Source organism: Passer domesticus, chromosome 1, assembly GCF_036417665.1.
Source record: "Passer domesticus isolate bPasDom1 chromosome 1, bPasDom1.hap1, whole genome shotgun sequence".
Lineage (NCBI taxonomy): Eukaryota > Metazoa > Chordata > Aves > Passeriformes > Passeridae > Passer > Passer domesticus.
Window position 1 is genome coordinate 119352465 of NC_087474.1, and position 24015 is coordinate 119376479.

General features: G+C 41.0%; 2 protein-coding genes across 11 annotated transcripts in view; one reads left to right on the forward strand and one right to left on the reverse strand.

The window, feature by feature from the left end:
- MAPRE2 (microtubule associated protein RP/EB family member 2) overlaps positions 1–14524 on the forward strand; it is a 98540-nt gene extending 84016 nt beyond the window's left edge. For 4 of the 6 annotated variants that reach the window (XM_064385668.1, XM_064385673.1, XM_064385681.1 and 1 more), the window contains 3 exons: positions 2755–2894; positions 7301–7456; positions 12379–14524. In XM_064385668.1, the coding sequence (XP_064241738.1) occupies positions 2755–2894; positions 7301–7456; positions 12379–12450 (368 nt within the window). In that variant the 3' untranslated portion in view covers positions 12451–14524. Of the gene's footprint in view, positions 1–2754; positions 2895–7300; positions 7457–12164; positions 12249–12378 lie in introns of all 6 variants that reach the window. The other 2 variants (XM_064385659.1, XM_064385647.1) reach the window with 1 other exon arrangement.
- The window catches only part of LOC135278795 (ethanolaminephosphotransferase 1-like), a 58179-nt gene continuing 47385 nt past the window's right edge, over positions 13222–24015 (reverse strand). For 3 of the 5 annotated variants that reach the window (XM_064385636.1, XM_064385625.1, XM_064385620.1), the window contains exons 8-10: positions 23050–23230; positions 19938–20120; positions 14411–18833 (exon numbers count right to left, since the gene is read on the reverse strand). In XM_064385636.1, coding sequence (XP_064241706.1) covers positions 18768–18833; positions 19938–20120; positions 23050–23230 — 430 coding nt within the window. In that variant the 3' untranslated portion in view covers positions 14411–18767. Of the gene's footprint in view, positions 18834–19937; positions 20121–23049; positions 23231–24015 lie in introns of all 5 variants that reach the window. The other 2 variants (XM_064385604.1, XM_064385613.1) reach the window with 1 other exon arrangement.

The window sequence follows — 24015 nt, forward strand, 5'->3', positions numbered from 1 at the left end:
TCCGACTGTCACTGATGCCTCCTAGTAACTAGTTAGCTGGTTTTTATCTGTGTTGCTGAAATGGGAGTATTGTGGTCATTTAAGAGCTGATCCTGAGCAGTGGAGCAACAGTTGATTTCTTTTGGTTTGTCTGGACTTTATAAAGCTTAGTGGCACTTTGCTGTAGATATCCAAAGGGCTTTGTAGTTTTCAAAGGAGGGCAGAATACAATGCCACATGTCAGTGCTGCAGGCACTGGGGATGAGGCTTGCTCAGCCCACTCTGGGAGGACATCTCAGCTGCAAATTAGAAAGAATCCTTGGGGATAAAATGTTTGTGCCTGCTCTTTCCTTAGCTCTCTCTGTGCCAGCTTTAAAGCATTTAATTTTCAGCTGATACCCTGAATTTGCATCTTGTAGTTGTAGAATACAATAAGAAGTAAATGTTGGTGCTTTGGTCATTAAATAACTTGAGACCCAGCTAGAATGCTAGAATCAGAGTGATTTTATTTCATGTGTATGTTCTTATTGCATATTTTGACACTAGTTTACTTCTGTTCATCTGCTAATCCAAATGAAAATTATTTTTCTGGTTTTAAGAACATTTTAGCAGTCCTTCTCTAAAGCAGCTGATTTTTACTTAGTTATAATATGGGCTGAACCTAGAAAGCATTGAAGGCAGAATGCTAAAGTTTAGGCAATTTCATAAAGAAAAATAGCAGCAAAAGATCTTGGCATTTTTAATGTTTTTCAACAAATTGTTTATTCTTTGCTGATCTAAGTATGATGTGAAAAAAGTCTCATTTCAGACATACATTTAACACTGAATTTTCCCAACTTTTTCAAGCCTGTGCACTGAATCTGAAATCTGCTAGAAAAGAGTTTGTGTATGCAATAGACATGGAGGCTATTGGAGTCTAAAAGAAAAAACACCAAACAAAAGGGAAAAAACCCCCACAACAAAACCCCAAAAAATCCACCCACCAGTATGCTTTTTTTCCCCCTTATCTGTCTTATATTAAAGAGCACAGAAAAGGAGGATGGCTGTCTTGCACAGAAATGTTTACACATGCTAATTGAATTATCAAGTTGTTTGTTTGTGTTCTGTAGGCTTTAGGTGACCCAGTTAATACAGAGTTATCCATAGGGGTGGGAGGAGATTCTTGCTACAGAGGGAGGCCTGTGACTAAATCAGGAAAGCTTAAGCTTGATTAAATAACCCGTTGCTGCTCTCCTTTCCCATCACTTTCCAGCTCCTTCAATGAGCCACTGTCACAGTTCTAGGTCAGTGAGACTCTGTGAGCTCCGCAGTCTGGGCGTATGGACAGCCCCACAGGCTGTCTCTTCCTTTCACTGCCTCCTTGCAGTTTCTTCCTAGTAATGGCTTTTTGCTTAATACATTTGTTTTGCAAAGAATTGCTTTATTAAAGCATTGTCTGACACTGAGGATACACTGTGGAAATGACAACTTAGAACAATTTGTGGTGTACCGTAAATCCTCCTATGGGAGGAGCAGCTGGCGAGGTGTGGGGTAGAAGGTGGCTGCTGAGAAAGCCTGAGCAAAATCCCTCTGGAACTGGTGAACAGCAAGCGGAGAGCTCAGCTGGGAGCTGGGTGCCTGATGGATTAGGACTGCCTCCTGTGTGGCTCAGGCTTCAGAGCTGACAGCATTTGATGGTGGAGGATGGCATGGAGCCTGTCAGCACGTTTGCACAACTGTGTTTTGCTCGCTGTAGGAATCGGTGATGAACATGGGTGCTGCCCAGCAGGACCTCTGATTCACATGCCTGCCTGCTTAATAAATCAAAGAGGCAGAGAGAGGCTGGGTTTCTGTTTTGTCTTCTTAACCAAACCAGTATCAGATGTCCTTCCAGTGCATCTCAAATTTATTCCTTGTTGGAGGGAATAAGGAAAAGGCCAAGTCAGAGTGCAGTGCTTGTGGGAGCTGGGGCAGGGGAAGAGCTGTGAGCCAGGCACTCGTGTTTGGGCTGAGTGACTGTATGGAATAGCCAGCATCAAGAGACTAAACAGGCAAAGCAAAGCATGAGGAGCTGCCTGGGAGGTTCCTGTGAAGGCACTACAAACCCCTTCACACAGCTGTTGCTCTGCTTGGGCATTTATGTGCCAAGTCATTGTGGAAAAAGAGTATCTGTATGCACTCATTACTTGCCATTTTTGCTGGTGAAGATGTTGCTTCATATTCTGGCAGCTTCGCAGCCCAAGTAATTAAAGAGACATAGGAAAACCTAAGGATATCAAAACACATCTTCTGGTCGCTGTGGCCAACTGTGACTTCACCAATGGGATAATTCTGCTCTGAGTTTCAATGCCCTTGTCTTGGGGTGGTTTACATTTGAAAATGAAAAAAGCTCAGAGGAAATTTAGCTGACTTTATTTCAGCTCTGTCTTTCCCCAGGGAAACTGAGGGATAGCTATGTATGTTAAGTAATGGGCTGGGGGAATGCTCCCTTAACAGCTTTTTTTTTTTTTTTTTAGCTGCTCAAATCTAAGGAAACTTTGATTCTTGGTGTGATGTTGTTTATTTTGGTTTTAGAGCTGCCTCACTCTCAGTAACAAACTCAGATTGGTAGGAAATGTGGTTTTTCCTTTCCCAAGGCAAAACAGCAGTGGAATTTCCTCTACTGTCACCTTGCAGTAAGAGAGAGGATGGATGGCTGTAAAATCAATTCTTGTGTTTCAGTACCAGGTTAATAGGAATGCATTTATTACAGAGATCAATCTTGTTTAATGTTTACTTATTTACTGTGTTTTTCAGGTGCTGCTAAATCCAGTCCAGCTTCTAAACCAGGATCAACACCTTCTCGCCCATCTTCAGCAAAAAAAGCTACACCAAGCAGCTCAGCATCCAAATCAGATAAAGATTTGGAAACTCAAGTCATACAGCTCAGTGAACAGGTAAATTTGCTTTAGGCACAAAAGTAGATGCATTCACTGTCACAGGCAGGCATGAAATCTAATATTGTCTTCTGATGAATGGTGCTCTTCAGAATTACGAAGGAACAAAAAGTGGAAATAGTTCAGCTGGAAAGAAATAAAAAAAGAAGAGATTTATTGTAAAGAATAATGTCTGGCAGAGATGACTGATTTTTGCCAGTATTTTTAAATTATGATCTTAGAAGTGAGAGGTAAGTCTTGCTGAAGCATGGTAATTTTATTAGATGTTGAAATATATCTTTTATTTTACTTGGATAGGAAAAATCTGAATTGTGTCTTTGCTCTTGTGTATTACTAATTTGAAATAAATCATTTAATGTGCCACTGTGGAGAAAACAAGCCTGTTTGTCATACCAAGGTGTTAAGAGATTTGCAGTTAAAGTGAGACTAGAGCATTGTGCTCTGCTTTCTGGAAGGAAGGTATTGAAGAAGCTAACACACCATTTTCATTTAAAAATGCAATCTACCTTTCTGTGAATACTTAGTTATAAATAATGTTTTGTGAAATTATTTTAAAAGTTTAAAATTTCTGTAATGTTAGGAATGTAAGGGCTTCATTTTTGTTTATGCTCTGGAGCTTTACACCATTCTCTCATTTCTGAACTGCAAGAGTGTCTGCACTGGACAAGAATAAATGCCTGCATCTGGCTTAAGACTGTGCTGTCAGAATGGTGTAAATGCCACTACTAGATATGAGGCCTGCTCCCTGTATTTGTCCTTGCTGAGGGAAAATTAAAAGGAAAAAATTTGTATTTTAGAATTCCTGGCAGCTGCATTCAGGAAGCAGTCATTATTCTGGATCAAATATAATTTTCCACAGTTAAAGGCATTTCAGTTTCAGACTTTCATTGACCTGAACAGCAATGATTTCAGTTTTCTAGGGCACTGTTTGCATGTTTTTGATGAGTTGTACACTGAAAGGTGGTAGATGGATGGCCACATCCCAGACATGGCGTTCTGTGGATTCAGGGTGTTGTTCTGAGCAGCAGAGAGCACAACAGGGTCCACCAGCTTTCCAAATGGGCTCTAGATTGTTGCTGTAAGAGAAAAGTTTTTAAATGTTGCACAAGGAATGGATGTAGATATTTTTAATGGAATCCTTTTTTTTAAATCAGTGTTGAGCAGAGTTCAAATGTCAGTTTAATGCAACTTAAACTGCAACATTTGTACTCAGAAGTCAGAATGTGTTTGCTTCAGGAGTAAGAGTTGGTTGGCATCTGAGCAACATAGAAACATTTGATCTTTACTGAAATAGACAGTCACTATCCCATCCACTGCTAACATATTCCTAGCACGTTTCATGTGTGAAAACCTTAAGCTTTATATACAAATAACCCTGAAGGAAAACTGATTATTTCCCCCATCACTGAAGAGAAGAAGAAACTTTGAGGATTTGAAAAACTGATTCCTTAATAGCTAGTTTTTAAGAGACATCATCTAGCTAGAATGGTCTGGAAGGCTTTTTTTTTCTTAATGCTGACAGCATTTGGTATCTCATTTCCCACTAATGGATACTTGTAAACCGTGGCCATATTACACGAGCCAAAAAAGCTATGCTGCAAGCAGCTCTGAGCCAGGTTTTCCTGACCCCCAGTGTGAACATGCTGCAAGAGCCAAATTGCCTGGTTTTTACTACTCTGCAGCAGTTGTGGAGATGAGGGCAGCAGCCACCATTACTGTGTTTCTGTGTTCATTATAAGTAAGAAATGCTGAATTGTGTCTTGGATATCAGGGTCCTATGTGGCTCTTCATCCCTTTCATGGATAGCAGTCGAGGGAGATGGAAACATCTGAACTTCCATGCAATTGGTAGCAGAAAAGTTTAATTAGTGGGGATGTCTGTACACTTTGTTTTGCCATAGTGTAGCTTAATGATCTAGTTGTAATAATTGTAAGTGTCCCTAATATTTCCCAGTTAATAGCTCCCTACAATCTTAAAGTTTCTCTTAAAATCATCTTCAAACTGTGCCAGTAAATTAAACTCCAAAATTAAATTCCAAGGAGTGTCACTCTGCACTGGAATTTGATTAGCCATAGCAAGCATTGAAATTACTCTCTCCTAAAGAGTGTCTGAGTGCAGCTGAGGTGACAGCACAAACCAGGGGCTATTGCATACAGAGAAGGGACTTTTACAGATGGAGAATGGTCCCAGGAACTGTTAGCTGAGTGCTGATATACATGTAGTTTCTGAAAACAGCATCATTGTGCCTTTTTGCTTACAGTTGGGCCTAATCTGCAGTCTGGCTCTGCAGCCCTTTGAGTATTCATGCTACCTGTAAGTGCCATCAGAGAAAAGTCCAGTCAGTAGGAGCTGCTGCCTTTGCACCCATTAACTGGGTTGCAGGGGGTGCTTTTGGTCCAGAAATAGAGCATGGGAACTGACGTGAGCTGTTCCTCAAGTGTCAGCCTTCTGGCACGCTTCTGGAAGGAAAAAGTAGGATGCAGGTGTGCCAAGTGTTTGAAGGAATATGGGTTCATGTGGCACAGACAGGTAGCTGGAACTGAAAGGAAGCATATCTAGTTTGGTTATAGCAATGTTTACTATATACAGCAGTTAATTAAGTCTGTGCATATGTACATAGTTTAATGATTTTGTTTCTTTAAACAGCATGAATGTGAGAGAATAAAAACAGGAGAATGTCTTCATAGTAAATAGGTCAGAAGGGGAGATAGTCTCAGCTATTAGCTGCCAATTTTTCAGCTGAAGTTCATTGTTTTCCCAAGCTCTTGCAAGCACAGAGCAAGTGATCTGGAAGCAGTTATATTCTTATTCTGGCTGGATTCAGGGATTGCTCTCAAGCAATATGCTGTGGCAGTTCCAGAAGGCATGTCCTAAGTATGAGGTCTTCATTTATAGACCAGAATATTGTAAACTCTTGTTTCATTTTGCTATTCCTACCTTTGTAAAAAAATAGTTAATTTTAAGGTGGCTGGTCATTATATCCATAATGGATTCAAACTGTCAAGGAAGACTTGAGTGTCACACTTAGACAGCTGGTCAGAAATGAATTAGTGCATAAATGAGATGCCCTGAGATCCTGCTCTGGTAACAGGTCAGTTCTGCTGTTTGATGCCTTTGGGAGTGCAATCAAAGGTCAGAAAAAGGCATCCCCAGCTCAGCAGTCATGGAAAAACAAACTGAAAGGATTTAGTAGGCTATCAAAGCATTGTTTGAACTCTGCTGGTATTTTTACTAGTGGAGGAAATAAATTAACTTGCAGTAGAACTGGCAATACAGAAGTTTCTATTAAATCATATCAGTTCACTGAAATGTAGTCTGATATGATTTAATTTATTTAGCATGTTTTATTTAGAAAATAATTTGTATAATTTCAGGCTTTAAAATGTGAATGTTAATTTGGCTGTAATTGGATGTGATTGTGGTCAGTGTGTTTACTGTAGACAGCTTTATCTGTGATTATTTCTGTTGGTTTTTATGCTGCTGTCCTCCAAATTTCCGAGCCACTTAGATGTTATCCTGATTGTGTATACCCCATTAGACAAAAGTTTATATGTTATGCTCCCACAAAACCTTTATTTTTAAAATATATATGTATAAAACTATATTGCAGCATCTGTCATGATTTATACAAAGCCTAATCATTAACAGCTACATTGCGCATGAATTATTTGCAGCAGTCCTAGTGGTGAAACTGAGGCTGACAGCATAGCTTGAAGACTCTTGTGAACAAGGTTGCAAGGAGAAAGGTACTTGGCATTTGAGAGAGTTTGTTGGTAGAAACAGCACATCAGTCAGAGCAGGTAGCCCATGGTGCACCCAGTCATGGCAGCAGAGTGCTGAAACACAGGTTTGTAAAATGTGGTAAGTGAGAAGGCAGAACAGTAGAGGTGGAAAACCAGTACAGCAGTAGCACATTTGTAACTAGAGGACCTTTTAATTTCCTGACTAGACTATTTCCATCCTCTGCTAGTTCAATGTATTTTTAGGCAAGGAGATATTGTAGGTTTCCCAACAACTACACATTTGTCCAGGCAAAAATAATGCAAGTACTGAGCTGAAAGTTTTATTAGTTACCACTACATGACATTTCTGACAGTCCTGTTATGAGGCATGGCTTAGGTAGCCCTGATTTCTGCACTGCTACTTTGAGCTTCAGTTTAAAAGAGTGTTGAGAAAACTGACCTTTAAGGATCAAGGTTAAGATGTATCCAGGGGGAGTAGCGGGGGACCCTGATTCTCTGTGGGGTAAGGTTTAATTTAGCACTGCAGAAAGAAAGCTGGACTTCATTTCAAGCTATCAAATCAAATATGTATTTAAGATTGTTTTGCATACAAAATTTCAGACTGTGTTCTTTTGTCTGTAGTACACCTCAAAACTGATGCATCACGTCTTGATTTATATGCAGGTACATTCATTAAAACTTGCACTTGAAGGCGTGGAGAAGGAAAGGGATTTCTACTTTGGCAAATTAAGGGAGATTGAACTTCTCTGCCAGGAACATGGAGGAGAGAATGACCTTGTCAATCGGCTAATGGAAGTCCTTTATGCTTCAGATGAACACGTAAGTTGAAGCCTAATGGTTTTTATCTCAACAAAGAAAGCTTAATTGCATAAAATTTAATTGATGTAGTATTGGGTCATATCCTGTATTTAGAACTGCAGCTAGGATTCCTGTGACTTCTCCCCAAAAAAGGAGGTTTGCATTTGAAATTGCAAACAACAGACTTTTTAGCTTGAGGGAAGGATTCAGGAGGTTTGTCACTTTTCACTGCTTCAGTGTAGGTTTTGTATTCTGGGGGCTTGCTGAGCTTTATCTAAAAGGGGAGGGTCTTTTTCACAATTTTAAATTGATTTCATGTGGTTCTGGGCCTTAGTTTTGTTTTTTTCATCTTCCCTCTGTGTGCACGAAGTCTTTTACTCATGTTCTGTAATGCGTCGAAAATCACAAAAATTCTGGCAGAGGTGTTGTTAGCTGTCTACAGCTGTGAACCTTCTCTGGCCCATGTGGCAGTGTTGGAATATGTATGGTGCAGGTTGCCAAATACGTAATTATATCTACAAAGATAATGCTCTTTAGCATTTTTTGTCCTGTTGCTATAGGCAAAATTCTTCCTTGTGCAAACCAAATAATCCTTTTTAGCAAAATTTCAGAAGTGTATTGTCTGCAAGATTAAGCAAGAATCTCATTGCATCTTAGACTTAATGTTGTAGACACTGAACAAAGCAAGAAGCTGCAAAGGGCGCTGGTTAAATTCCTCAGAGACATTCAGGGATAATGATTCAGTGGAGATTTAGCTGAACTACTCCCATTCATGTTAGCTAAATCCCTGTATGGATTGTACTGACAATTGACCCTTCAGGCACCAGCGAGGAAGGCTTTGACTCCAGAGTGTACAAGCATCAACTTAATCCCTTGGCAACACTGTGGTACCATAAGCTGTTCTTACATCTTCTCCCAGAAAGCTGTTGCAGCAGCAGTCAGCTTACTTAGTTTTACATCAAAACTAGTGATGAAGGAAGTACTAATTCAACATACTTTTTCTAAAAGAGGCTAAATGTAGGGCCTAAATGTTTGAAAGTTAGGTGCAAGAGAACCACAAGTTTGAAGTTAACAGGTGCCACTGCTCAGATGAGAAGTGACAAGGGAAAGAGGATTTGTTCAGCAGTGCAGAGCAAGTGCTAGAGAGGAAAGGGAGGAGGAAACCATTATTTTCATGGGAATAAACAATAAGACAAATTTTCCAGGCATGTGATAACAGGGTAAAAGTGTTACATATATATAGCGGTCAGAGAAAATGTCTTCTGGATTCAAGAGCAGTGATTTATTTATAAAGCAAAGCCAGAAAAATCCCTCTTCTCCCCATACCCTACCACATCTGTCTGTCTGTTGGCTTAAATAGCAGAGTGGTTCCACACCAAGGAATGCATTTGTTGCTTTTCCTCCTGCAGTTTTCTTTACCGGCAGAGCACATTACAAAATGTTCTGCTTCAGTCCATTTCTGAGTGTTTTATCTGCTTCCCTCCCTTCCTTTCTCTGTTGAAATCATCATCCATGCCTGCATGTGAACTACATACAACTGTGCTTTCATCTAAAATGTGGTTGCTGTTGGAGACTGGGTGTGTCACTGCAGCAGGAGAGCACTGCTCCTCCAGAGAGGAATGCAGAGGCCCTTCCTCACACAATTTTTTTGTTCCTTTTGGTGGGAGGCTTGATCTCCTCAGCTTAACAGATGGACTGTGACTTGCTGAGGAAAGACCCAAATGCATTAGCACTAAGCCAAAGACTGTAGCTTAGTCCTGATTCAGATCCTGCCTGCTCTTTGGTTTTGGACTTCACTCTCTTATTGCCCTGCTTTGCCCTTCAGATCTGGGATTTTTCCTCTCTGCCTCTGTAATGAATTTGTCCTAAGTAAAATTCTTCATCTTGCAGTATTTTGCAGGTGAATCCCTTGGTAACAGCAGTTAGGCTTTCTTAGTCAGGCCATAAGGCTGTTATGTGAATTGTGTGCAGAATGATTCAAAACGCAAGTATAGAGTTCAGTCCCTCAAAGAATCATTCCCCAGGTGTTTGATTAGTGTAGTATTGCATTGAAGAGATTTTGAGCAGGTTCATGTCTTGGGGTGAGGAGTGGGGTAATTATTTTTGTCAGAATTTCAGTTTATAGTGTAGTTTCAGTCATGCCACCTCCTAAGCTTCAGTTTTGCTTAATTCAGTAAGAACTAATTTTTTAAAACTGAACAATATATTTTCTTTTTCTTTTCTTTCCTTTCTTTTTCTTTTTTTTTTTTCTTGATTTTGGTTCCTTCTCTTTAGAGCCTTCTCTTTTCCCTGTTATGGTTCTGCTTAAACCTCATCATTGTGTCTCTGCTTAAGAAAGAGGGATATCATATCTTCTACTGTCACTTAACATTTGTCTGATCAGTCTGTAGACCTTTGTAATTTTTAATTGTGAATTGGTCATTTGTAATCCTACTTCATCAAAAACATCAAAGTTGCCAGAGAACAGTCCTCAAAGGTTGCATTTGAGTGGTGGAGAGATGTGGCCCCAGCTTTTCAAGCTCTCAGTGTGTAAAGCATTTGGTCATGTAGAAAAGCTTTAGCTTTGCTGCACAGGCTCTTGTGGTTCAGTTTATGTAGAAGTTGGGAGAACTGATCATGTTGGGTATCTCAGTTGCTCTGCTCAGTTTCCGAGAACAATTCCTCAAAATGCAGCTGGTTTGGTAACTTTCTGCTCTAGCAGCTTCTATATCTGCTGTTACTTTTGGAAAAGACCCCACCCTCCCCAACACAAGGTTTTCATAGTCTAACTCTTCAGTCTTCAGGCACACCTGAGTAGTTTGAATCAGATAGCTCTAAGGGTCAAAAGAGACCATCTCTCAACATGGGAGACAGAGATGACCATGATCATGTGGCTCAACCCAGAAATAAATGCTCCAAATAGATCTTCCACTATTTTCGTTATTAGGGGATGCTGTTCAATGAGATTCCACAGTCCCAATGTAACTGGACTCTCATGGTTCCCATTTCATGTATTTGTACAAGCTGTACATACTGAAAAACATGTTCCAAGTCTAAGAACAACTTCTGAGGTAGTTACATTATCAGATTCACTATTTCCATCAAAGATAAACCTGGCAAAATAGGGGCCACCACTCCTCTTGAGAGTTGTGGAGTAGATTCCACTCCCTGTGCTTAGAGGCTTTTCCTATTGCGTGAATGAGAGAAAAGCACATACATGACCCATAAAATCTGCACAAGTGGGCTTTCTAACAGTGCATCTCATCACACACAAGGCCTGTGGAACATGTGCATTCCAGAGCAGGTCACCTCAGCACAGAAGGAGGGTCAGGACAGATGGGGTTAAGGCAGCATCACTCACTGTGGCCAAAGAAGCTTCAGTTTTCCCACCCCGCAGGGCAGGACAGGGCAGGGTCACGTTCTCCCAGCTGTCAGCTCCTCCCTGTGAAGCTCCTGTTCTTTGCACATCCTGCACCCTTGCAGCCCATCAGAGGAGCTGTGGTTTTTAGGTACTGCTCACAAAACTGTTTTGACATGATGTACCTACTGTATGTAATAATGGCATCGTTTCCCCTGAGGGGCCAAAATGTGCTTAACTTCAGCTGCCCTGACTGATGTGTGACTTCTACCTGAAAATGGCACCTGAGTGATAGAAAGCTTGTTTTCAATTGAAATTGGGCTGTAGCAAATGTTAGGAACCTTATTCTGCTTTTGCCCTTTAGATAAGTATTTTATTGCCAATAGGGAATTAGTTTGTTTCATAAGCTGCTCTGGACTATTGTGGGGAAACTAAAATGATGGCCTTCCCTTTCTTTTGATTTTTGCCTCAAATTTGAAAACTGAGCAGTAGCAATTTGTTAAAGTTTGTTTTTCAAGCTGCTTGCTTCTAACAAAAGTTAGGGAGCCAGGCGAGTTCTGCAGAGGTAGCCCACTGGGGATGCTGGATTTTGAATGGCAGCTCAGTGCCCTGGAAAAGTGTTTTCCTTTGGAGCTGCCTACGGCAGAGCAGTACTAATGCAGGGCAGAGCATACACAAGAAGGATCTCTTCAGTGAACCATGCTGTGGAAAGATGGAAAGCACTTGAGAGGAAAGCTGTAAATGCAGCTGTGCTTAATGGCAGTCCGGAAGGGATGCTCTAAAAGTCAGCCAGACTTTTTGAGCTCAGATAACATTGAGGTCAACTCAGGATACTAGGCCCGTTGCCTGTAATTTGAAAGTTGTTCAGAACTGGTGTCACCTGCAGCAGGGATACAGCCTTATGTCAGGGATTCATCTTCCAGTGGGAATGTATATTCAGAGAGAAAGCTTTGGCTAATACTGAGCATAAAAACAATGGGAAGTGATTACTTAGTAATTAGTGCTTTTTACAGTAGCTCTATAAGTCAGTGAATACAGTGCTCTTCCCCCCAGCCTCCCCAAGAAAATGTGTTTTCAAGTCTATGGGAGTTAGCATGGGTGTATTATTTTGGGAAAGTAATATGCCTGACCTCAAAAAGGAGGCTGTGTTGAATTTTTCAAGCAGGTGGTAGTAAAAGTGTCTTGTCCATTTAGTGATCTAAACCTTGAGAGAATATTGTGTGAAAACTACAGCAGATAGGTTCAGAAAACCTTGGACAAGCTAAAAATGGGAGGACATCAGGATGCTATGATACAACATCTAACTGTTGGCATATCACTGTCTAATTGTTCAGTGTTCACTCACCAGAACAGATAACAGATAGCAATGTTGAAAGCTGACTTTTTTTCTAGGGAGTTACCAGTACTGCATATGCCTCAATTAGAAGTAAAGAAAGTACATTTCAATATAATATTATGAGATGCTGCTTTGCTCAGGTAACAGCTCATTTTTTACTTCCTTGCATGAAAATTGTTACGTTTTATGCTACAGTGAGCACCACGGGGCAAGATTACTTGAGGAATACTTTCTGCTGAAGAGTGTTTTGGGATCTTTTTCTCCCTACAGGAGAGCCACACAGATGAGCATGAAGGTGAAGAGCAAGTCCATGAACAGCCCCAGCAGCAGGATGAGTACTGACTCACGCAGCATCTCTGACAATTTTCGTTTTGTGTGAGAACTTTCTTCTGGAGAATGGAACATGTGCGGCCTCAAACTTGAAATCAGTTCACTCCCAGTCTGCCATTAACATTTATGTACCATAGTGAGTGCCAGCCAACCACTGCATTCTGTACCAATACTTTGCCAAGATGCATTTGCAGGCGTCTTCTTTCAGTGTATCTTCCCAAGAGGTTGTAGGGCTACATCACCTACTGTACATCACTGCAACGTCACCACTTGGCTGCTTGAGATTTGTTCTGCTCTTTAAAAATATATATATTTATTTTTATTTCTTTTTCGTCTTAAGTATGATACACTTGTAACTTGTTCTAACATATTTATATTGGCATTTTGTGTGGCAAGGAGTTCTGTACCACTAGCTGTGTCTCTCACTTTGTGGTGCTTTTGCGTTTTCTAGTACATCTGCCTTGGGGCACCAATTTGGCCAAGCAGTTGAAATAAAGGGATCCAGTGGATGTCATACTCAAGCCATAACGATGAGATTGTGTTGTGGAGGAAAACGCTTGTGTTGCTCACATTTATTCTTTTCCTGCCTTCACAAATGGAAGGCAGAGCATCTGTTTCACTGAGAAATTTAAACCCCTGTGTTAGGAATCCTGTTAGAAAGCTGCATGGTATATTTTTTGGCTGATTTCTGGAGGAACAGACATCCACTTAAGCTTTTTGAAAACCCTCCCCGTTTCCTAACTAGTCAATAGACATTTCCCAGCTTTTTTTCCTTTCTGAGGAATCCAGTCCCAGCCTCCAGCCACAGCTCTGCATCCGCAGACCTCAGTGCTGAGGGAGGAGAGAAATCTCCTTGACACAAGTGTGGCTGCAGGACACAGTCTGTACCATCCTCCTTGGCTTCCTGCTTCTCAGAAAAGGAGAAAGTAGGCCAGCCATTTCTTTCCACTTTCCTTGCCCCTTCCACTGCCCCAGCCATACAAGTCTAGAAGACAGAAATTTTGTCACTAGTGCAAAGTATGGGGAAAAACATCAACAGCACTGGCCCCAAACTGTACCCCAAACTCCCCTGTAAGTGGATGGTGGACACTTCACAAGTTTCAGGCTGCTTCTAAAGCATGGAGAAGCAGTGAGGAGTCTCCTGGAGACAGGGCACACATTAGAGGGAGACCATCTGACTGAGGGCACAGAGCTGGTTCTGCTCTTGGCTGACCTTCCTCCTTCAAGGCCACTGTGGTGCAGAACCATGTGTGCACTGGAGATGTCTGCAGTGGGAGTGTTCCCTTCCAGTGTGGTCCCATGGCCCTGTTCTAAATGATGGTATTTTATAAGGAGAGGTATCTTGAAGTATAAAAAGCATTCCTTGTTGTTCTTCTACCACTGTGCATTGTAGTCCCTCTGGTTATTTAATGCCTGGTATTCTTGGTATCTCACTTCATTTTCTGAGTTCTGGTTTGTTGTGCTAATTTAGCCAGTATGTGGAAGCCCCATCCCAATTGGCATTCACTGAAAAACTCCACAGCCTATTGGACAGCTAAGTTATTTCAGGTGTTCATAGGCTTCTAAAGTGTTAGGTCCCCAGCTTATGCTTCCATAGAAAGGTTTCCAATATATTTCCCCAGGCACACACACATGCACGTGCAGTTTTCCATTCCTAATCAATCTTCTGCAGCTAAGTGGCTCTTAGTTAAACGTGAGAACCCTGCTGTTGTGTTGCACCACCAACAATATATAAAATGCTGTTGAGCATGAGAACAGGTATTTCCAGTTCCTTGATCCTCCCTCTGCACAGCAGAAGAGTTTCTGGACCCTGCAGGCTGAAGTTTTCCCAGCCCTGCACCCAGTATTGACCTCACATCCTACCCAGTGATGAAATCAAAGTACTGCAACCTGCAGGCCAGCGCTTTCCTCTCCCTTCTCAATTGGTTACAAATAAGGTCTGGTTTATAAAATCGTGTTTTTTCCAAAATAATTATTTCCAATAATCACCACAAATGGGGGAATTGTCATTTTTGTTGTATTTGTGTTTATTAGAACATATGTACTTATTACAATTGTCATTGTAATAAACAGTAGTTCTTCATAATACTGTTGAAGAGCAGTTACTAATTTTTTTCCAGACTCCAGAATGTCCTTTAACCTTTATGGGATCTCTGAATGGGGCAAGGAGTTTGGGATCAGGCTATAAACTTAATTTCATCAGCATGTCTCTGCTTACTGGAGTTCATCCTTCTGCCAATACTTGAGCAGGTGCATGGAGAGCACTTCAAGGGAGAAGATTTTTCTGAAGGTGCAAATGGTTGGGGTTGCTGAGCTCCCCAGACAGTTCATAGCCAGGCTGTTGTGCCTCTCTTCTTTTCTCTCTTTTGAAAAACATATGAAAAAAATTCAAAAAGCTAAACTTCATTTCCTGAAAATTCCTTGCATCCTGTTTCTGATCTGAGGATACATAGCCCCTGTATCAAGGGGGGAGTGACTGATGCAGGGAGCCAGGGCAGTGAAATTCTTTGGGGGCACCAGAAATGTGGCTGTGCTGAGGGGAGAGCAGTGTTCTGAAAGGGGAAAGAGTTGTCCTTCCCCCTCCACCCCCTGTGAGTAACCCATTCTTCTGTTATGGTTTTAATATGCATTTGTAATTACCTTTACTAAATAGCACACCATAAAGCTTTGGTTATATATTAAATGTAAACTGAAAGGAATGTAAACATATGTATTGTTAATTATAAATAGATAAGTAATGGCATAATAGATACAAAAAAAGTCTTATTCAGATGTATCAGTCATTTTACATTATCCACAAACTGTCGCATGATAGAGTAGATTTTTGTCTGAATATGTGAATAACTTGACTTGCGTTTATCTTTTTACATATTTAATAAAAAAATATATGTTAAAATCTGTCTAGCTCTAGAGACTATTTGGAACATTCTAAAATAATAATTCTCTGGATTAAATACATATTTTTGATTCATCAGGGGCTGCATATGGGAGCAGGAAGAAAAAGACAGCTGCTTTAAAAACCCAGAAGTTCACTTACCCTGTGTGTGTGGATAGCATCTGTTTCCCCAAGAGCTCAGCAACCGTATTCCCTTTTATAAATAAAAACAGAAAATGCATGTATGTATGTGCATGTAAACAGCACATTTTTCTTTATGGTAAATGCTTTCAGATTTTGGAGTTCTAACTCCCTTGGGTATCAGTCTGAAGCAAAAGTGGCAGCAGCCAGGAGGCAAAGAGAGCACTACAGAAAGGTACCAAATCTCCCAGTGGGCTTCCTCGCAGTGGCCAGGTATTCAGGGAAAAATCTTCAATGCAATACTTAAAATTTACCTAGAGATTAAAGGATGAGGTTTTGTTGGGAGAGAAGGGGGAAAATGTATTGTAGTTCTCGCAGCTCTGGTCTTTTGTAGCTGCAGTAGCTGCTGCTCAGTCACAGGAGTTCTGGATTAGGACTCTTTTCCTCTGTGTTGAAGTGACCCTTTTGTGAGCCATCAGCTGCACCCCCCTGCTGCAGGTGTCCGTGGGCCTCTGACAAAGGAGGGGAGGATGAAGCAGGGACCAGAGGAGCCCATTTCCAACCCAGGTGTTCAAACCTGGGAGAGCAGCTCTTGTTTAGCTGCTTTTCATAAGACCAGGAGGAAGGCATATCCTTGGGTTAGTGCAAATGCTCTAAAGCATAAAAAAAATTTATATTTTCCAATTCAGACAGTTGAAAACTTTCTGCCATAATGTGACCAAAAAAATGTATTGTTAGACTGTCAGGTCATCTACATACCTGGTTTGCAAAATAAATCTGTGACCGTACGGCCCTATGAACAAAAGCATTTTTCTTCCTATTCATTGAACCAGTTGTCATCTACAACAGCTAATAATTCAATATACACACTGTGCAATACATGATCTCTTTTTATACTTGTCTTTATACAGATTGTAGTGACAAATTGCTTTAAAGAGGAAAAAGAAAGTTATTTGCCATGTTTTCATATAGAAGGTGAAAAAACTGGCCAGAGATTAATGTCCTTTAAAAGTGATACTCAATTTCTCTTTAGAAAGGTACAAGTGCAGGCAGGTTGTGGTAGTTCAAGTTTTATAATTTCATTTAATGAATATTTCAAAATATTCCGTTCCAGTGCAAGAAATTGCACTGCTTGTGACCTTTATTTCCAGCTGTTTCCTAAATAAGTGCAAGACGGAAAAAGGAAGCCTGTCCACAGAGTTTCTCCTGTATGACCACATTCAATTTGCAGTTATTTTTGTTTATTGTATCCCAATTCTTTTCTCACCAGAGTTTCCTCAATGCTTGTGATGGAAAGGTGAAATACAAACTGCCTTTAAAAAGCAGGTGAGACTTTTGTGGCAGTGTATCAGGTATGGATGTAGCATTTCACTTCATCAAATGTTGAGACTGCTGGGTGCATGCAGCAACATCAAACTCATCACTCCCCTTCAAAAACAGTCGGAATGACATTTTTGACATCAAATAATGAGACTTCAGACTTACTCCAGGGGAGTCCTTGGGCAGTTAGGGAGCACCTCTGTGGACACCTCATGTTCTCTGGGCATCACACAAGGTAAGGACATGGCTGCCACACCAGCGGGGAGGAAGCCTGGGAGATGCCTCCTGTGCTGGACCACAGTGGTGCCAAAGGACATCCTCCCTTCCCTGCCTGGCTCTTGGCAAAACCTCTGACTCAGCATTACAGCATGACCTGTCCCCTCTGCCTGACTCACACCTAGAGCTGCTTGAACTGTGACTCATCTGATGTTTGTTTGGGGGGTGGGTCGCTCCATGTGCTTGTTTGGTACGTGGAACATGGATTCTTTCAAACCTGAAGGAGCTTTCCAACATTTCTGCTTTGTGAACAGGGGAAGCTGATGTGCAGGCTTGTCCCCTGGTGCCTGTGGCAAGGGCTGCCTGGGGAAATCAGCCCTGCTGGTGTTGTGGTAGGGCAACTGCTGTAACAGTCAGTACCAGCTTAAGCTGAAACTGCTCATACAATTTGCCAGTGCTCAGCTGAAAATATTAACAGAGCTACTGATGTAAGGGTAAGTTAACTGGGGAGAAAAATTATCAGGCTAGTGATAAATGTTCTTAGAAATGGTCTAAGAACTGAAAAAGATGAACATCAGACTCAGCAGCTCAAAAACTGCACTTCCACCTGGCTTCTGGCAAGTGAGATGGTTAAATATTAATACACATGCCAGGCTGTCAATCACAGCCCTCTGTGCTTACCTTGGGGAAGTGGACAGATTGTTTAATTAGTGCTTCAAGGCCACAAAAGCCCTTTGGCTAGGGCAGCGTATGAAAAGACATGAAACTCAAATTCTTACTCCCTCCTCCAAGGCACAGAGAAAACCCACGTGTATTATAGATGAAAGGAGCCATTTACATCTGCATGCATACATGTAATGTTTAAAAAAAAAAATCTTGTTTCTTTTTCCTATGACATTTTCTAAAACCACAAGTATTTGCTTCAAGCACACAGGCAAATAATGACTTGTTTAACATTTTGCACTGGTAGATGATGTTGGACTGAAACTAGTTTTGAAGAGAAGTATGCAAATCTTCCAAGGTTTGCTGGCCAAATTTACCTTTGTAGGCTATATTGTTTGTTGCTACTGAAATATAAACAATGTGCTTGTTACTGCCGAGAAAATAAATAGAAGGGCCAGATGCTGCTGTATTAAGTCTACATTTCTGACAGGTCAGCTGAGACTCAATGCTGAGAATGGGGAAAAAACTGTACATTTCAAAAACACTTTACTGTACCCACAGCTTTCTGAACTCATTCTCTTGTCTTCACACATTCAAATGAGGTGAGGAAAAGACTAAATGTGCACAAGCCTTTCAGGAGGTTGTATGGAAGAAATGAGTTGTGAGAAAATAAATATGGCAAATGAAGCAGGCACAGATGTGTGAGTGGGAAGGATGTACAGGGAGGGTTTGCATTGCTGAGGTCCCACTGGTGACTGGGCTGGGCAAAACCAGCGCTGGTTATAAACCACCGAAGATCTTGTGTAACCCAGCATGGATTTATCCAGGACTTTGGACACAGTGGTAAGGAGGAGGAAGACAAAAGAGAGGTGAGTAACATGGCTTGGTAAAAAGAATAAATATCAACAGAACAACTTGGAAAAGTTCTCTGCTGGACAGGCATCTTCTTCTGAGATGAGGCATCTGGCTGCATAGCTCATTGTTGCAGTGGTTCAAATATCTGTACTATTCTATTCTTTGGTTATTTTAATCAGATTCATTCCAACTATTTATCACATCAGAAGAGCTGCAAATCTCCATGTCAAGTGTTACAGTCTGATCATAGTGCAGGTGTTCACTCTTGGACACGTTTCTTCAGGGAAAAGATGTAAATGTTCAAGTGCTCGCTCAGCTGCTTACCCTAAAGAGAAATCACAGAGATTAGCAACTTGTTTTGTATGTGCTTCACAATTCACTGCCTTTCCTCTCCCAGTGAGAGAGGGAGGACCTAACCACAGTCCTCACATACTTGGGGATCCCTGAGTACACAGGGACCTGTAAGTATTCAAACAAGAGAGCTGTTTTCCTTACTCTCCTCTTGCAACACACTCCTGAGAAGTTAAAAGGCTACAGACCAGATTCACAGGTGACATAAGCTGTGATGGAGCTGGGCCCCTCAGTCAGTTGTGAATTTTGACCAGGTATTTCCATTCTGACCCCCACCAACACGCCCATGTTGATGCTTGGGTAGACTCTACTGTGCCACCAATGTGCTGACAAAAGGCTTCTTTCAAAGAAAAATCCTTACATCCCATTGCTGTGGCTTAAATAAAAGAATGCTGACCAGCTCCCTCTGAAATGAGACCGTTGCCGTGCAAGGTGTTTTATCTAAAAGCTAAAGCCTTTAAAACAGTTGCTAAAGGATCATTTGACAATTTAGAAAAGTGGGTATTAACAAAGTAAAACTCAATTAAAGCAGTAGTTCAGATGACAATGACAAGCCTGAGATGTAGCCGACACAAAAATGTGCTGGTAAGATTGAATGAACTGGAAAACTATTCATGTCACCAGCTTGAGAGATGCTAGCAAAGGGCCAAGAAAAAAAGTGGGACAGCTATTTTGCCTGCAGATTCAAAGCAAAGTTGACCTTATTTTATTATTTCTATTTATGTCACTTTGCATTTTACCTTTGTATTTTTTCAGTCAAGTGACCTTAGGAAGAAGAAAGGCAAAAAAAGAGAGGTGTATACATTCATGCCTCATGGGTCGACTGCTACGTAAAACCAGTTTATAAATATTCTGATGGGTTTTAAGCTGAAACCAGTTGGCTACATTGGAATAATTCGAGTCACTGAAGTTGCTGCACATGCAAAAAGGTATCGCCTGCAATAAATTGATTTCCTTTTTTTTAACTTTAGACTAAATAAAACAACACACGGGACTAAAAAAATAAACCCCAAACATAAACATACAGACTCCCAGACAATACCCCAACCAAAAACTGTTTGCAGACCCCTCTGCTCACCACGCAGACGCCGTAGTGCACGTGGGCAGCCGTGACCAGGGTGGTGAACACGCCGAGAACTGCTTCTTCCATGCGGCCCAGCAGCCCCGAGATGGCCGCGTACACCACCAGCGCCAGCGGGAACAGGAACCAGTGGAACAGCTCCGGCCGCGTGCTGCTCATCTGGCAGATGATCACCTTGCACTGTCGGAGCAAAAGGGGCCAGGTGAGAAGTGCTGGGCCAGCCCCTAGGGTCTAAGGAAAAGTATTTCCATTTTCTCCACGGGTTGCTTTGGGTGAGGGAGAAACAAGGCTGCAGTTCAGCATGGGGCTGGTTTTTGGTGAGAAGGCTGCTGTAGGCACACACCTTTGTGCCTCACTGGGTCCTAGAGGACATTATTACAGTTTAAAATGCACCCTTTCCTGGAGACAGTGTTTTGATACACTTGATAAACAGAAAAACATCTTCACGAAAGGGGAATTTGTTTGCCACCTTATGTTTTCACTTATGTGATCCCAAATCAAATGTGCTACTACCTAATTAATCACTGGGAGAGTGTGCTGGTATTTTAATCATGCAGCCTGACAGAAATATCTTCTGGTTCAGAAGGGAGGGAAGACAATATACGACATTTTCACATCCTGTTTCTCTTTTCTAGCACTCCTTTATGTACTAAAACACCAATTTCTTGGCTCAGTCATGGCAGTGAGCTCCCTGGAGATGAAGCTGGAGGCCCAAAGAAAGGGATCCCACTCAGAATGGTGGAAAAAATGAATATATGGTGCATGGTTTAACTGCAGACAATTAGCTTAATTCTACTGAGTTCTGGAAACATAATGAGACTAATTCACTTGAAATTCAGTATTTTAAAAGCAATTAAGCACACCAAAGTGTTTTGTCTGGTTTAGGCTCCTTAAGAAATGTGTCTCATATATATCATGCTCGTTACGAAAAAGAAAAGGAATTTAGGCACATCTGAAATATTTTATTGATTTAAGTTTCACTCAAAATTGAAATGTGGTTTAAAATAGATTTTATGTATCCTGAAAACAGCAGAAGAATGAAAAACTCATTCCCTGTGCAGTGCTTGAAATCTTATGACAGCAGCAGTAGGAGTCTGACCATAGGAAAGAAATACTGGCTTTACTGCCTATGCTGTGGAAGCTGAAGAATGCAAAAATAAACCATGAAAAAATAATTAACTTTGAATGGTGGAAGAAGTAAGCCTTTGTACCTAATGTTAATATTTTCACTTACATTCTCAGTATTGATTGTGAATTTTTTTAATAACACTGGTTTTATGAGTCCCTTGGGAGTCATTCCAGAGGGTAACATAAATTTCTAAAGCAATCTATAAGCTATATTTTTTCTGCCTACATAACTGAACCTGACCATAGGTTGGATCTCACTTTGTTTTAAACCATTATTGCACTTATATATTTGGGTGACCAAATACACTGTCAACGGTGGGAGAAGTTCCAGATACTGGAACTGGGATGGCAGGTAGAGAGCCATGGTCTGCAGTTTGTGGTCTGCAGAACAGGAAATGGAAACCCAATGTGTCAGGCTATCATGGAGAAGAAAAATATTGCCATGACAAGCCTTCCTCTGATGCTGGAGGAAACATGTCTAAGGAACCAGAGGAGGTGAAAGGAAAAGCAGGCTTGATTTTGAACTCTAGAATGTTACAAATTCCAGCTAACACCCATACATTTTTAATGCTTGCTTTTAAAATGTTAAACTTTTCAGCTATCATGCATACATTTTTAATTCGCACAAGCCTCCAACACTGCAGTGTATGTTTTGGGAAAAGAAAAAAAAAGCCTGAAGAATATGTATTGCACTCAGTCTCTGATAAACTGCAGCCTGTAAAGAAACCTCTGGTTTGCCTTCCTCTTTTTCTTCTGCAAGCATCCTGCCACAATCACTTTTGGTTGGTTAAGATGTATGTGCAGAATGTGCCATCTGCCAAACTCTGAAAGCATTTTCCCTACTGGCATGAAGCAATTGTAGTTCTCATTTTGGAATCCCCACTATTCTCTTAAGAAAAAGGGGTTGATTAGGTAATAAATAATGCATACAATAAAACACATCTGAAAATCAAATCATTTTTGTGAGATTAAGTCCTTAAGATGGAACTGTTTGATTTGTGACCCTCAGAAATGTACATTTATAGGATACATCTAACAAACATCACAATTATAACTTTTTTTCCATTCCTGAATTCATTTTTCTAAAGGGGCTGTACTTTCTCTTTTAAAAGATTTTGAAGATGTGTCTCATAGTACAAGACACTTCTAGCCTTCCACTTTTTTAACTGACTGTAGCATTGCTCAATTGGAAAGATTTTAGGTGGTGTTGGAGACTATTTTCCTAAGATGACACTAGCCACTATCCTCTAGGGTATTTTTGCTTAAATGCAAGAACACCTTGCTGCTTGGCTGCTCTCCTGGCTTCCCCCAGAGAAGAAAGCCCTGGGTTACCTGCAGGGCTCAGCACCACTGTCGGGCTGCCCATGCTAGAACTGCACAGAGGTTGATGTTGTCCCTTGGGAATGAAAGGGGACAAACTAGTCACCATGACATGGTACAGGAGAAACTAATCTGTGAGCAGAGAGCCATCACGAGACCCCTGCAGCTCCTCACATCTTTCACTAGAACATGCTGTCACCAATATAGCCCTTTTCTAAATGGTGAAGGGAAAATGTAGGATCAGCTGAACTGCAGGATACAGGAATGCATGGACCACAGTAATGGACACAAGAGCAAGGGAAAGCTACAAGCCTCCCACTCTTGCTAGTAAATCTGTGCCAGCGTTGACCTCTCTTTTACTTTGACAAATCCTCACTTCTGCCTCTATGTTAGGGAGTTATATTTCTGGAAGTAAGTCATCCCTAGGGTTTTCATAAACCCTCGGGAAACAAACCAGAACCCTCACAAAAGTGTTCCACTGTGGCAGAGGAGGTATTTCAGTACTGTAAGCGTCCCCAGTCCAGACACATACTGTGGTGTATTTGTATGAGACAGAGTGTAACACAGAGGTAGAAGAGCTACATTTTCCGCCCCCTTCTGCTTATTCACAGAAAAATAGAAAGCTATCTCTAAATAATACCACCACCTCAAATATACTTACAATAACATTTGAGAAAGCAACCCCAACCATCCATAAAAACAGTCTGGGTTGCTTTGCTAATATGTTGCTTGGAGATAAAACCACCCAGACTGTAAGAAGAACGAACAGTAACAGAGGTGACACAAGAGGTAGCAGTCCTTCATACAGAGAATCATTCTTCAGTGTTTTCTTTAAATGTGCTCTGGAAATAAATACAGTAATTTTGTAGAGAAAGTAATTTTATCAATTCTATTTCTACACAGTAACTTCAAACTCTAGACCAAACTCAGCCCAAGAATTCATTTGCAACCAGTGCAAATGTGCTAGATACCAGATATTTTACAAGAAATTGAGGTATACCCAAATAACATTTATTTCTGGGGTTAAATTATACTGATTTATTCACATAGTTCCTGATTAGAGGACACAGTCTCAAGCTACATCAGGGAAGGTGTAAGTTGGATATTAGGAAAAAAAATTTCACTGAAAGAATAATAAAGTACTGGAATGCTCTTCCCAGAGAAGTGGTAGAATCACCATCTCTGGATGTGTTTAAAAAAAGACTGGACGTGGCACTTGGTGCTATAGTCTAGTTAAGGTGTTGGGGCATAGGTTGGACCCAATAATCTTAGAGGTCTCTTCCAACCTCATAATTCTGTGATTCTGTGATTCTGTGATTCTGTGATCAGCTTCACTTGCTCACCATTGTCTGGCAATGGACCAGTAAACTCAAAAAAGTGAGCTGCAGTACTCTCAAGCATGCAGATATGCTGTGCATTCAAAATACACAGCCTTAGAGGATGAAGCTTTTAACATGAGACATAAACTTGTTTCAGTCAATACACCCCACGTTTTCAGCAGCAGCAGAGTGAAGCACATGGCTGGCAGGTATTCCTCTTGTTTAGATCTGGAGGTCGTGCTGCTTGAGGATTCTGTACATTAGGATTTTGGTACTTTAGTCCAAATACTGCCTAAAGGGAAGGCATT